This window comes from Geospiza fortis, unplaced genomic scaffold, assembly GCF_000277835.1.
Source record: "Geospiza fortis unplaced genomic scaffold, GeoFor_1.0 scaffold491, whole genome shotgun sequence".
Classification (NCBI taxonomy): domain Eukaryota; kingdom Metazoa; phylum Chordata; class Aves; order Passeriformes; family Thraupidae; genus Geospiza; species Geospiza fortis.
In genome coordinates this window covers 810,647-826,120 of record NW_005054390.1, presented here as the reverse complement: position 1 = coordinate 826,120, position 15,474 = coordinate 810,647, and the positions used below count along the sequence as shown (strand labels likewise).

The following is a 15,474-nucleotide window of genomic DNA, read 5'->3' as shown; positions in this document are numbered from 1 at the left end:
GCTGAGTAAACAGTAACTATCAAAAGTATGTAGCCGTTTATGCATATCAAAATCCTTAGTTTTTTATTACTGCTAGTGTTCTGCCAAACTTGGGAAATTAACATCTAGGAGTCTGCTGTATTCTGTATTCTTCAAGAAACATGTTTTTTGTGCATTTTCTTATATAGTTTCATTGTATTAGAAAGAAATTACATGTAAGTCTTTAAATTTACAAAGTTCTTTTGCACTCTCTCACATGACTGCCACAAGGAAATTAAAGATGATGTTATTATATCCATTGCAGTATGAAATAATATGGACTCCAAGTTGCCTAGATTGATCATGTTTTATAAGGAATTAATTCATTACAGGTACATAAACAAGTGATGTGAGGTTAAAGTGTATTGTAAAACATAGTCACTTTTTGGAAGTAGATTTTAAAACTGCTGGTGAGGAAAACAGTTTGTAAGAGGACATGTAGTCAAATGGTTTGGTTCGTTTTGTGACAGATTCTTTTACATTACATTCTAAGGAGTAGTTGTTTGAAGTTTTTTGGTTTTGTTTTTTGGTGGGTTTTTTGTGTGTGTGTCTGTTGTTGTTTTGTTTTTTTGGGGCTTTTTGTTATTTTTTTAAAGAAAGGGAAAGATGAAGACAAAGGTGCTGTCACTTTTTACTCTGATTGATACTGAATAGTATGTCACTACAGATCTATGTAGATGTGTGAAGGATTCAAGATGACCAGACCATAATGTATTAATCTGATTGCAAGAAGTGAAAAGCTTTAAACAAAAGCACATTCAGATTTATTAAGGCATTTCAAGGACCAGTTGTGTAAATTAGGCAGGAATAGTTTTCAGCAACTGCTAATGAAGACATGTTTTTTTCTTTTATATGATTGTAGCTTTAAGGAAGTTAAGCATATACAGGAAATAAAGAGTGAGCATGAGTAAATGGAATCAGTATGTTTATGGTTTCAAATTTCAAGTTGTCATGGTGAATAAGGCGGTGGTGACTGATCTACAGCAATTTTGTCATAAGCTGGTGGAGCATCAGGTACCTATGGTAAGGAAAATGGGTGTGAAAGATCAAAAAAAAATCACAATTGAATTACAAGGAAAATGACAAGAAAATGACATTAAACACACAGCAAGCTATTTACCACCATATTTGATACAGTTCTATGACTTCAAGAAGCCAAGCTCATTCATTGAGTCTATTTTTTAATGTTACTTTTTGGTAGTATGTTTTCTGGTTTTGCATCAGATTCACTTTATTGCCATTGTTCATCCAAAGAGAGAATTTTCGATGTTAAAAAGGCAGGAATAATTTTTTTTATATATGGGATGGTTTTATATTGATAATTCAGACAAATATTGAAGGTTTTAAGAGTCTTGATGCAGACATATTGTTGTATTTCTAGTGGTAAAAATTTGAACAGCTTATTTTAAATGTTTGAGATTAGCCTCTTCTCAATTCTAAAGCAATTTAAACACACCCATTTATATATACTTATCACTTAATTTGCCTTTTTGAAAATTGAAAGTTTAAATATAACCATCTTTTTGTAATGATTAGAAGAGCTAACACATTGAAGTTTTATAGTATTCTCTGATAATGCTTATCAGAGTATAGTGTGTACAGACACAATTTATTTGTTGTTTGTCTGAATGGCAGAAAATCAGTTAGGGACATGTTTGGGGTTTTGGGGTATATTTCAGCATTCAGGTGTTGCATCATTCTAATAGATTGCGAAATGATCATACAACTTAAGAATAAATATAAATTGAAGAAAATAACTTTAAAGTAAGGACTCTAAATAGTAGATGTAATTTTTTTTTTTTTTTTTAGTTTTTCACGGTACAAATTTTTCCAAATACTACTTTCTAAGTTGATATTGAAGTCTCAAAGTATGAGAGAATACACCATGGGAGAAATCATCAAGTGATTATCTCACCATGTCTTACTCAGTTTTAAGTGAGGTCTTGAGTTGCAACTTACCACAGAATTAAAGTCTCTGTAGTCCTGCAGAGCCATTTTGCAGTCCAGTATTTCTCCCTCACCTACCACATTTCGTACTGTGCTCACACTAGAGCTTTTGCTCTGTGACAGATCATAAAGAAATATGGGGGAGGTGAAAGGAAGAAGAGATTGTGAAGTTGGAGCAAAATTTGACAGCACATATACAGTATGTATTAGAATCTGGGATTAGAGACAATGCAAGTAAGAAAGATACCTCACCTAACACTTTTTGCTGTCTCTGCTGAGACAAATGCTCTCTCTCCTGTGTAATCCAACTACATTGACAGAAAAATAAGTACTGCATTTTTCAGACTGATGCAGGAACTGACATCTCATGTACCCAAATGCCTCCTATTTTTTATGCCAGCTATTTCTTTCCTTAATCCTGAACCTTTTTGTTTTCCATTTTTTTCAGCATTTCTTTTGTACACATTCTGTACCAGTTCTCCCCTAGCCAGAAATAGCCTAAGAAAAAATTGATTGTCAAAATCAGAAAGTAGAAATCTCTCATGAGAAGTAATTAAAAAACAGATTATGCTGTTTGCCATCATTTACAAAGCAGGCATTTGGTTTGATTTTTGAAGGGTTTTTTTGAGTATTACCTTCATTTTTTGCAACATTTCACTATGAAAGTTCAGCTTTTAGGTATTCTGCCAGTTGATATATGTATTGGATAGACAACTGGATGATTGGATAGAAAGAGACTAAGTTACCAGAAACAGCAAGGACATGGATTTGCTGACTCAAATGAGACCTTTGCTGGGTTTTTTAGTCCCAAACAGTTACTTATGTCTTCTTCAAAACATTAGGTTAACTAAAAGATACTGTAAAACACGTATTTGCCTAAAGCTTTGTCTTGGTTTCAGCTGGAGTAGAGTTCGTTTTCTTTTAAACAGCTGGTACAGTGCTTTGTTTTGGATTCGTTATGAGACTAATGCTGGCTAAATGATTATTTGGTTTTTGTTCAGTAGCTCTTGCTCTAAGTCAAGGACTTTTCAGTGGCTCGTGCTCTGCCACAGAGAGGATGCACGAGAAACTGGGAGGGCTCATGGCTGGGACACCTGACCTGGACTAGCCAAAGGGACATTCCACACTGGAGAACATTATGCTCAGTATAAAAATAAGGGATTTGGCTGGGAGGGGCTGATTGCTGCTCAGGAATGAGATGGACATCAGTTGGGGGTGGTGAGAAACTGTTTTGGGCATCACTTGTTCCTTTGGGGTTTTAGTCCTCTCTTTCTCACCTTTTCATTATGATGATCATTAGTAGTAGATGATTATATTTTGTTTCAATTACTGAGCTGTTCTTATTTAACTCATGAAGTTCACCTTTTCTTTCCTATTCTCCTCCACACCAGGGTGGCAGTGGGAAATAAACGAGTGTCTACACAGTGATTAATTGCTGTCTGGGGTTAAACCATAACAAGCTTTTGTTTTAAAAATTTAAAAAAGCTCCCTTTCATAGGAGATGCAAAACTTAAAAAATAAAGCTTTGGAACTTCTAACACCAGTTGTTATGGGACAGATTGTGCCTTTTTTTTTAAATAGCTGCTAAGAAGACACAAATGAAAATATTTTTAAAGTAGTCTTTAGAAAACAAATCTCAAACCCATCCCACTTTTTTGTAAATCTTAAAACTGCAAATCGAATTTTGTATGTATGAATCTCACATCACCCATAGGTGAGCGTATTTACCTACTTGTAACAATTATTCTTCTCTTTTTCCTAGATTTACTCTAATTTAGCCCTTATTTAGGGGTAAATCTCATGAACAGTGAATTTATTACTTTTATTTAAATGAAAGGATGCTGAATGTCTCTTTGTTTTGTGTAAATACAGATAGAATACTTTCTACAAATAATTTTTTTTACTGATCTTACAAAATTTACAGATAAATTTTTTTACTGATGTGTTGTGAGAAGTTGGGCAACTGGTTTCATGTCCCTTTGCTTCCGGTTCCTCTTATTCCTTTGTCTGACTTGCATGTTCTTTGGGGCAGGTTGTGTTTCATACGTGGTTTTGTCTGTGACATATGTCAGTGTAAATATTGCTTGAGATAGTGATGTCCTGTTACAGATTTGATGTTCTCTGCATTATTGTCATGCAAATCAAGGTTGTCAGAATAATAGCATGGGAGAAAATGAGCTGCAACACTTACCCGCAGACTTTTGTAGCCACTACGTCTTTTGTAATACCAGCAGCCAAAGGCAAGTAAAATTGCCAGCACCAAAATGAAAAGTCCAATACCCAGAGCTCTGTTGGGAAAGCAAAACAAAATTTGCACCACAACTAGATGCATCCTCCCAGGAGCAAGTATGGTTAGACCAAAAGTTTGTGTCATCAACTTTTTATCAGAGGAAGCCATGGAGCAGAATTTACCTCAGAAAATAGTCAAAGTATCAATAACTTCATTTGGTTTCTATAGACTTAGCTGTTAGCTAATTTCTCTACCAAGTTCTTAAACATTTTAAAAATATATTTATTTGAAAATAATTGTCTACCAGTGACTACTAATTCCAAAAACATACCTGTCTGTCAGTCTTTTAAATCACAGCATTGTGATATTGCAAGTGAATGTGAATTAAATTAAATGCGACATCTGCGATGATGCAGCTCATGTTTCTCTGCTAAATTTCTTTGGGCAGCAAGTATTTAAAATGTATCCTAATTGCATCATATTGCAACAACTTCTAATGAAGGAAGAGTTTTTTTGATGCATAAAACACATTGCAACCTTAAAACATGAGTAAGAAACTTTGAATTATTCATAAAGACCTCTATAAGGATTTCGTTCTTGCATGACATACTCAGCACACTGTTGGCGTCACTGGGTCATTTTAGGGAAAATATGGTTTGCAAATTGTGCTGTAAAACACCCTTCCCTCACTGCTTGCTGAGGACTTGGCAGAAGCAGCACATTTCCACTTTACATCATAAAGCAAACTGACAAAGTAATTCCAAATTTCCTAGTCACAAAAAGCCTTCCTTTAGTGTTAATATCCACCTGTTGAGAAATACTGAATTCATTCCCCATTTTTTTTGTTCTTTCCCTGTTCAGGAACAGAAGAATATATGAAATGATTAAAGGAAAAGAGTATGGGGAAAAATTGCTATGTGAATCAGAACAAACCCATTCTAACATACACAGAGCTCACAGCAGTCACTTTCTGATACAGCCAAAGTTGTGAGATGGCTCCACTGGTTTTCCTACTCTTGCCAGCACAGCCGAAACTTGGAGGGACTACTTCTCCAGGCAACTGGTGCTCTCTCTACATTTTTAGACTTCTTGCTTGTCACATGTTGTGTTGTTTTAGCTGTCCATTAGCCTGTATGCCCCTGTCCTGGTTTAGGGCAAATTTAGGAGAAAACCCAGGATGTGTTTCTGGAGCTGGTACTTCTGACTGCACATTTGCCATCTAACTCCTTCCCTAACTACTCACATGCTTGTATGGAAAGTGTCTATGCGATTTCTTGCCATTCCAGTTAAAGCTGAAGTTGTGCTGCTAAGAATCTAGGGCTCATATCTAGAATACGTCTGGTACTGGAAGGAGAGGGTCACTTTTGCATATCTAGAAAAACTACTTACAGATGCAGCTACTAGGATTCAAAGCAGTTAGAGGTGAGCATGCCTAGTTTCAAGTGCTGAAACATGACTAGCCAGCTTTTTTTTTTTTTTTTAAAGAACTGAACTGCTTTGGATGGACTATTAGAGAGCTTTTCCCTTTGTTTATTCTTTTTGCCCGGGCTGATGAAGGAGCAGCTATCTTGCAGTATGAGTGTTTGCAACAAGTCATTAAGTTTGGGGCCGAGTAAGCCAGTACTAGCACAATTCACATACAGATTTCCCAAGCACACTGGAATTACTTGCCTTATATAGTAAAACATCACCAGTTGGGTAGTGTCTCTATTAATCCCAGACCAAACATATTTTGTTGTAATTCAAAGATAAAAAATATTTGCCAGAAACAATTTGGGAGTCATGTTTGTATGGCACTGATGTCTTTTGCTCTTTTTTTTAACCATTTCTCTGGGGGGTTTCCACCATTCTTTAGGGTGAGACAATGTCTCTTTGAGGTTCCTAAGAGAGGTCTGTGAATCTAGAGATTTAGGGTACAGATAATCTTGCAACAGCCTTAAAAGTAAATTCTAAATAAGCCTCAATAAACCTGGCAAAGGCTGATGACTTGTGATCATATTATTTAACTCTAGATTCTTGAATTTGGCAATTCTGATTTTTCTTATCATTGGTGGCTCTCTAAGGTTGTCCCTTGACAAACATTAGAGACACCTATAAGATAGTTAAAAGGCACTCCATCTATATACAACAGTGAATTTTTTTGATACAATTTTCTGGTTTTCTTTCAATACAAATTCTTTCACCAGTTTACATGCTAACATAGGTTTTAATTTACACTTACTCTTCCACTGCAAAATAGACATGTCCTTTCCCTCTAAAGTGGTTGCTGTCCGGGTGGTTATATCTTCTGGGCATTTTGTGAGGTTGGTCCTGCTCAAACCTACAGGGTAGAAAGACAGTGTGTCAGTGTGATAAATAATTTGTTGCCATTCAAGCTTTATATTTTCAGCTTCTTTGTTTTAATGGGAGCATTTTAGAGAGGCAGGATAATCTGATATTTTCAGAATCAAGTAGATTCCTATACACACACAACTAAATCCCAATTTAGGATAAAGCTAAAAACCATAACTATAGTCTACATATTAGTATCATCACTGACATCAAGGTTGTTTGCAACTGAGTGTAACAGAGTTTGCAGAATTTGATGTAGTCTGTTTAGGTACCAAGTGATGGCAGATTTCTAAAGCAAAATCGAGAATATAGAAAAAGAGGCAATTTTCCTGGACAAGAAAAACTATTTAGAAGAAGAAATAATACTGATCTTAAAAATAGTTGTTTTTCTATTCTGTAATTCCCTGTAAACAATCAGGATATAGGTTTTCAGTCACTGGACACTCTCAGAGATCTGTTGAATTTCAGATGGGAATACTGATTTATGTCTGCTGACAATGTAAACTCAGATGTGTAGTAATTTATTTCGTTGTAAATAAAATTGTAATTTATATTACAATCTTTATTCCCAATCTTAAGGTGCTAATCACAGCTGTCTGAACAGTTAAAAATCTATTCAATCAAATATAGTGAAGAAGAAATCCACATGTAATCATGTTTCTGTAATGTGAAGACCACAACAACAGATCCTACTTGATTGTAACCCACTGATCTACCCACCCTATACAGGTAAATTGGAAAACACAATGACTTTACTGAAGATAATTCTAGCCAAGGAAATAAAGCATATTGAGTTCACTTAGAGACAGTGAAGCCTCTTCTAAAGCATAATTTTTAAACAAAGCTGAAAACTTTGTGTAAAACAAAAAATATAATTCTTACCTCCTTCAGACCTGTATTCTGTCTGTTAACTGAAGGCATGTGCAGCTTTCTTTTACTTGGTCTGTTTTTTTCTCCTTTGATCTGTCCTCTTATGACTATCACGAGTTTAAATTCCTTTCAGTTCAGCTTCTGAATGCATTAATTAGCATGAAAGGGGCAAGGAGACAACTTCTCATTTTCTTCTGCATCCTTCCCTCTTAAAAAGCAGCAGAAAAATCTGTTATTTCTTGATTAATTACATGTGCTCTGAGAGACAGCCCAACACCTTTTTACCTGCCCAATAAGTACAAGCTCCTAGAGTGGGCAGACTGGTTCTAGATTCAAACATGTTTTCATCTAAGGCTGCTTATGTTGTTACAAGGACTGGTATTTTTGCATGTATTTACTATAGCTTTGTTTATGCACTCTTTTTGCACCATTTTAACACTGTGCAATATAGTATATATGGACCAAAGCTCATTACCCTGTGACAGAAGTGTCTTAGATTAAGGTAAGTACAGTTTAATTCTATACTGAGAAGCAAATACTGCAACAAAAAGAGGGTACATCCCATGGGCTGCAGAACTAATGAAGCCTGGCCTTTGCCTGTGTTAACACTGTAGTAATTCCATTTACAAGGTCAGGCAAGAAATGGCAGTCTGTGATTGATTCAGAGGTCTGGGTACTGTGATATACCAGCAGTGAGTTACTGCCAAAAGAGCAAGGAGATAAAAGAACCATGTTCTGCTTGTCATTTGTCCTAATGAATCATTAATCTGAGCCTCTCTATCCCTCTACAAATTTTTTTTTAAGTTTGAAGTAATAAATACTTTTAAGTTTTTACTTGTCTTTGAAGCTGTGCACAGGGCTCTAAATATAGTGAAAATGGCTGACAGACTCAATAGAAAATTCCTCACATGAGGCACCAATTGTGGGGGTACCAGTCGTTGGTTTTTCTGGGTCTGCATTGAAGGCACTTGAGACAGTAATTCGTGTTTGGACTCAAGTGTTTATTATTTCTTATCAGTAAAACTGTCACTACTCTGACTTTTGCTTCTTTTCATTAGAAGGCACAAAATGGCTAACAATCTCTTTACAAGGTCTTTTAAGACTAAACTATCCGATTAAGAACTGACACCTAGGTTATTTTCCCTTTTAACCCAATAACTGATCCCAAAGAGCCCGCAGCACGTAATTTCTGCCCAATTACAAAATGCCACCCAAACTCATGGAGAAGAAGGAAGAAGAAGCATGAAGAAGAAACCCAGGATGACACCCTGTGCCCTCCATCTTCCTTCCATCCACAACATATTAAAAATCCCAAAACCTAAATTTCTTACCAAGTGATACACGTACACTACTCTCTATAATCTGTTCCACACTTTTGTGGATTCTAGTCTATCTTGAAGTCTAGGAAGCTTTCTCCATGAATGAGGGCCAAAGTCAGTGCTCCCCTGGGGGTCAGGGCACCCCAGAGCAGACAGAGAAATATTCCACAGGAAAGAACAGACAGTGTGAGTGACCAACATTCATTTCATTAGGAAGTCAGATAAAAAGTATTAACATTGATATTTTTTAGCTAGGATGGGGCTTTTTCTTGTACTTTTCCTACGTATAGTTAAAATCTGACCTGTCTATATATTTTTTCATGGTAGTGCCTAGAGACAGGACCGGAGGCAGTGACCACAGACTGAAACACAGGCTGTGCTCTCTGAACATCGGGAAACCTTTTTTCTGTGAGGATGACTGGGCACTGGCACAGGTTGCCCAGAGAGTTTGTCGATTCTCCCCCACTGAAGATCTGCAAAAGCCATTTGGACACAGTCATGGGCAACCAGCTCCAAATGGCTCTGCTGCAGCAGGGGTTAGACCACAGGACCTCCAGAGGTGCCTTCCAAACTCTGTCATTCTGTGATTAATGCCAGATCTAGTTGGTTTTGCTAGACCCAGTAAAAGTTTGAAGCAACACAGTTTTTGCAGAGGGGAAAAAAAAGGGTACAGGAAGAATGAACAGTGAGGAGCATAAACTTGCTAATTTGGGCAAGTTAACCCAGATGAACTCAATAGGAATTTCAAAGGTGAAAGAGATGCAGAGAAGTTTCTGTAAATATCCATGTGTATAAAACTGTAAGTGGACGCTATCACAGTCTGTCAAGTTCCTAAGAAACATGCCAGCCCTTGTGCACTCTGAAATGTTGTAAAGTTCCTTATCAAATCATGTGTTTTCCTGAAGAGCAGCTTCACTTCTGGAAGAGGATGATAACTGAAGCTTGCTTGATCAAGCTGCTTGATCTTGTGAGAATCAAAACACTAATAAAGAAAATCCACATGATTTCTTCATGTAGCAAAACCAGTCTCTGACCCTTACTTCCCTCAAGTGATACGTAGGGTAAAATGTCAACTGCTTGAATATTATGTGTTCTGAATGAATCTCTTGTTAATAGTATAACAGGAAAGGGAAAAAAAACAAGCAGCTTTATCATGGATCTGTGGTGCCATCTGGAATGTAAATGCAGAATGCTGCTATTGAGGATTTGGATGGATGAAGAGACGAAATACCACATCCTGCTTTTGATCTCAATCTTTTTACAAAATGTTATTCCCCCAATACGGTGCTGCTAACTCCATCAGTGTAAAGTCGCTAGGGTTGACACATGGATTTCAAAGGTGTTATGTTTTCAAAGATAACTTTTCAGGAGTAGAGGATGGAAGAGGAGTACTTTGGAGAAACCCCAAAGTAACCCAGCTTTTTTCTGATAGCCAAACCTGTGGCAAATCCAGGACACTCTGATGAATCTTAATGAAAGGTAGGAAATGAATGCTTCTGGTGTAACTAAAAATAACAAGGCTGACCTTTGAAAAAGAATAGCTGTTAGTTGGTTTTGTGCTGTTGACATTATGATCCCATCTTTCTAGGACAAGATTCTGGGATTTTTATTAATTTACTCCCTTTTATTGAGAATTATTTTTCTCTGATATTTGAGGCTTCCTACAGCACACAGAGCAAAGAAAAACAAGTACAACCTGATTTCGTTTTGAATTTTATGGGAAATTCAGTGGAAACTCACAGGTATTTCACTGCTAAATCTACATTACCAGTAACACAGTACAGTAAGAGAAAATAAGGAATTATATCCCTTTCAGTTTGTCCTGAGGATTCTTGTCTCTCCATGGTTTTGGGACTTACTTTGAAGGAGGTATTGTCTGGCTTCCATACTGAAGAACTCCATTATAGGCTGGATTTGAAGCTTTTTGAAAAGAAGCCATTCCTTAACTTGCTTCTACCTTGACTGCAGGCCCCTCCAGGAACCAACATGTCCTGTAGACTGCCTTGCACAAGCACCATAAATATGTTCATCCTGAAAGTCTGGTTCATGAAAGAAACTTCATCCTCAAGTAATTTCCAAATGAAGCTGTGGTCCTTACTGTCAGACCCATCTCCCTCTGCTCCTCCTCTGAACCTTACAGTAAAGAAGGAATGGTAGTCTTACTCCTGTAGAAGCTGTGCCAAGAGGATGTCATGATTACAGTGGTGCCTTTGTTATTCTACTATGTTTTTCTAAAGAAAAATGTTTGAACAGCTTTCTGGCAGTTTTCCTTTGCTCCTACTTTGTCTGTGGTAAACTGGAGGTTCTCAGCCCATGGCATTGTTCAGATTTGTGGGGCTTTCTCCATGAGATGCAGAATGATCAGCCATAGGTGAAAAACTTTTGGATGCAGTTGGGTGCTATCAAGGTGAGGTTGAATTGTTTCCCTTGCATGTAATTTCAGAAGGACACACCTGGATTCAAGAAAATGGTAGTGCTTTCCAAAGCCTCATGACCCTGTTTCCACTGAAACTAACTTTGCTAACTGTTTTGGGGTGAGAAACTCCTTACAGATGGGCTGCTAATTTAGGCCTCTGAGGCCATCTCTTGAAGAAATATAGTCAACACTGACTACATTCTTAGAACTTGGATCAAAAGAGTCCTTTGCAATAGGTTACTCAGGGAGGTGGTAGAGTCACCATCCCTGAAGATGTTTCAGAGGCATGTGCACTGGGTAATGTGGTTTGGATTTAGAGGTGACAGTGGCAGTGCTGTGTGGATGGTTGGACTTGATGATCTTAAAGGTCTCTTCCAACACTGATGATTGTGTGATTCTAAGTAATCCCTGTAGTAATAGTCCAGTGAAATTTAACTTGGAATATTTTACTTCAGCTGCAGCTGAAGTAAAAGCAGTTCCAAAATGAATACAAACACTCAGTACTTCAGCTCTGGATATGAGGGGAGCAGACTTCACGCTGCTCAGGGAATTATTGAGTAAGACACCCTGGGAAGATACCTGCTTTTGCAGGTGCTGGGGTCTGTCAGTGCTGGTCATGTTTTAAACTACATCTTCTAAGGGCATAGGCAATTCCCAAATGCCGAAGTCAGGCAGGTGAGGCAGAAGATGGCTTGGTTGAGCAGGAATCTTCTTTGGGAGGTAGAGGCAAAAAAAAAAAAGAAGGTGTAGGCTCAGCAGAAGCAAGGTCAGATGACATGGCAGGATTACAGAGATGCTGCTCCCCGCTGCAGGGAGAAAATTTATCATGCTGAAGCTAAACTGGAGTTGAAGCTGGCCCGAACTGAGGGGAGCAGTAAAAAGCTTTTTCAAATATATTTATGGCAAAAGGCGGTGTAGAAATAACATCAGTCTGTTACAGGATGAGAATGGTCACCTCATCAGGTGATGATGGACAGCAACATGGACAAGGCAGAGATGTTCAACACTTTCTTTGTCTCTACTTTCAACACTAGTAAGGGACAAAGGGGATCCCACTGCCTGGAGCTGGAGGACGATGGCTATGAGAATGATCAGCTCCCATGGTCCTGAAATTGTACAAAATGTCCAGCCCATAGCTGGGTAAACACATCATGTGATGGGTGATCAACTGGCTGATGGGCTGCACAAAAGGTTGCAGTGAATGGGGTGGCATCAGGCTGGTGACCTGTCACTAGTGGGGTCCCACAGGGCTCCAACTGAGGGCTTAGGTGCTCTTCAACATCTTAATGATTTGGACGCAGGACTCGAACACTAAGTAAGTTTGCTGAAGACATTAAATTGGGAGGAGCTGTTGACTTCTTTGAAGGCAGAGAGGCCTTGCAGGGCTACCTTGACAAAATGCAGGTCACCAAACAAATGAAGTTTAACAAGGGAAGGTGTCACATTCTGGCCCTGAGATGATACAACCCTGGATGTGTGTATGCACTAGGGAACGAGGCTGAAAAGCAGCACTGCAGGAAGGGACACCAGGGTCCTGGTCTGTGGAAAGTTGAACATGAGTCAGCAGTGCCCTGGCAGCCAGGAGGGCCACCCATGTGCTGGGGGCATCAGGGACAGCATCTCCAGCCAGGTAAAGGAGGGGATTGTCCTACTGTGCTCTGCTCTGGGACAGCCTCACCTTGAGTGCTGGGGGCAGTTCTGGGTAATGTAAAAGAGGGTAATGAGGATGCCTCCTGCCCAAAGGAGGGTGGTGAGGAGGATGAGGTGTCTGGAGGGGAAGCCATGTGAGCAGTGGCTGAATTCATTTGGTCTGTTCAGCCTGACTGAGGAGAGATCTCATTGTGGTCTTCAGTATCCTCATGAGGGGAAGAGGAGGGGCAGATACTGATCTCTTGTCTGTGGTGACCAGCGCAAGGACCCGAGGAGATGGCCTGAATCTGTGTCAGGGGAGGTTTAGGTTGGATATCAGGAAAAGGTTCTTCACCCGGAGGGTAGCTGGGCACTGGAAGAGGCTCCCCAAGGAAGTGGTCAGAGCACCAAGCCTGACAGCATTCAAGAAGCATTTAGACAATGCTCTCAGGCACATGGTGTGATTCTTGGGATGGTCAGGAGTTGAACTTCGATGATCCTGATTGACCCTTTCCAATTCAGTGTATCCCATGATTTTATGATTTGACTTCTTTTGTGCCATTACACAGATACATAACAGCAAGATGACAGTGTGTCCAAGGGACTAATACTATTTTGTGCATTTAGTAAAGAAAATAAAAGTATTTCTCTCAAGATACTGTTCAGCCTGGTAGGAACCAGGGGAAATCTCCAGCCTGAGCCCTGACAGAGCCAGTTCTGAGCTCAGACTGGGCTGCTCAGGATTTCAGCCATTCAGGCCATGAAAGCCCCAAGGATGTCATCAGCCCAACCACACTGGACTATGTCTGTGCTGCCCGGCTGTCCTCATAGCTTCAGACTGAGCTCTCTCTGTTTCAGCTTAGCTGCTGCCTCACCCTCATACCATGCACTGCTGTGAACAGCCCAGCTGCATCTCCTTGCATCTCCTCTATTCCTCCCCTTTGTTCTGGGGATGCTGTTTGGTGCCCCCAAAGCTGCTGCTCCCCTGGCTGAACCAGACCTTATTCCACAGCCTCTCAGTGATCCTCTGCTGAACTCAGTCATCTTTGTCAACTTCTTTCCTGTGCTTTGTTGCTTCAAAATGTATGCACAACCACGGAACAGAGGGGAACAATCACCTCCCTTGACCTACTCCTTGTGCCCCTGTTCTTCCAGCACTGTGTGCCACTAAGTGCCTTCTTTGCTGCCTATGTCAAAATAAATTAGTGACAGGGCTTGTAAATAAAATACAGAATTTTAACAGAATGCCAGAGCTGGAAACTGCATCTATTAAACATTTCCCCATTCTTCCCACCTCCAGCAATACCACCTCCATTTTATAAAATGAAGAGTTATTTTAAGTAGTGGAACGCTGCAGAAGACTGAAGAATAATACTCCTAGAAAAATCTAAATTTTTCAACTGATAAGTTTAAAAAGGATTTTGTCAGGTGTGTTGTAGCATTACTACAAGACTTTGCACATTCAGGTGCTCTCCTTCCAATATGTGTTCTTCAATCAAGCCCCCACAGGTAGCTGATTTATTAACGGTTCAGCTGATTCCCTGTAAGTTAAATTAAATTTTTGAAATACTTGTTCTTATGAGACAAGAAGTAATTCTTTCAGATGAGAGATTTAAGTAAATTCAGCTTCAGAGAGGAAGTGTTTCAATGGTAAAAATTTCTGAAGTTTTTAAGTAGGGCAGATATGATATTCATAATAGTTTCAAGGCTTTAAAGGGCTACATATTTTTCCTTTCAGTGTTTCTTTCTAGATGTTATTCAGCCTTTTCTCCCTTAAATTCTGTCTTCCCTTGATAGAGTAAAATTACAAAAAAACCAGTTTGGATACAGACTCTTTTTTATTCTTATAAATAGAGAAAGTCAAAGTATTTGCCTTAGGAATACTGGAATGTGGGACTGAAGGGGACCTCAGGAAGTCATCTAGCCCATCCTAGTACTCTGAAACACATATATTTATATCCTTGATTGTGTGTTACCTGTTCTCTGATATCTCTGTATTTTCATATTCTGCATTCAAAGCCTGCATTGTATCTCAAAAGGCTACAATGAAGCTTTTCCCCTGTTACATAACTGCCTTTCTGGCAATAATATAAATTACCAGTTGTCTTAACAAGAAAAGAAATTAATCATGTTTTCTTCATCTCAGACTATTATAGGTTTGAAGGCTGTTCTCATGCCCTGTAAAAATTTTTGTCTTCTAAATCAGGCAAACTTTATTTCTTATACTTTTCCCTTAATTTCTTAATTCTCTCATTTATGTTCAACATAATTCTTTGCAACTCATGTCCTTCTTTCAGTTAACTCTGCTTTGCAAGCATTGTTATCTCCTCTACATTACCATTGTAATCTCCTCTATATTACCATAACACAGAAAGACATTTGCTATTTTAAATACAGGGTTGCATTTGGGATTCTCTACTCAGTTTGAAGTCCACTGTAGCCTTAGGTCTTCCTATACTACTCATCAATCACTCTCCATTTTGTGTGTGGGTATTTTGCTTTTTACTTCTGATTTCTAGGACTGCATTTCTCTCTACTGTACTCTGTTACTCATATAACTTTTACCTTTTACCAGGTTTATTTATTTATCTTATTCCAGCACTGCTCTGTAGAGTACCTGCAAACCCTTCAGCTCAAAACTGTATTCATTTACTTGTGCTTTCAGATCCAATTTGTTTACTGAAAATACTGGGCACCACTTCCCCAAGTAAGCA

At 38.7% G+C, this 15,474-nt stretch overlaps 1 protein-coding gene across 1 annotated transcript; it reads right to left on the bottom strand.

Annotated features, from left to right (window-relative positions):
• Nucleotides 1-766: 766 nt before the first annotated feature.
• Nucleotides 767-7,473, bottom strand: MLANA (melan-A). Its single transcript, XM_005425580.2, has 5 exons — nt 7,409-7,473; nt 6,417-6,515; nt 4,157-4,253; nt 1,978-2,079; nt 767-1,036 (listed from the first exon to the last, which is right to left on the bottom strand). The coding sequence occupies exons 2-5, from the start codon at nt 6,488-6,490 to the stop codon at nt 968-970; spliced, it is 342 nt and encodes a 113-aa protein (XP_005425637.1). The 5' UTR covers nt 6,491-6,515; nt 7,409-7,473; the 3' UTR covers nt 767-967.
• Between the last annotated feature and the right edge of the window lie 8,001 nt (nt 7,474-15,474).

Bases quoted from the DNA above. Each gene is read 5' to 3' on its own strand.
- MLANA (XM_005425580.2), bottom strand. From the start codon at position 6,490: ATGCCCAGAAGATATAACCACCCGGACAGCAACCACTTTAGAGGGAAA. The intron at 4,254-6,416 runs GTAAGTGTAAAT...CTTTCCCAACAG, and splicing joins GTCTATTTTGCAGTGGAAGA to AGCTCTGGGTATTGGACTTT. The intron at 1,037-1,977 runs GTAAGTTGCAAC...TCCTTACCATAG, and splicing joins ACAGAGACTTTAATTCTGTG to GTACCTGATGCTCCACCAGC.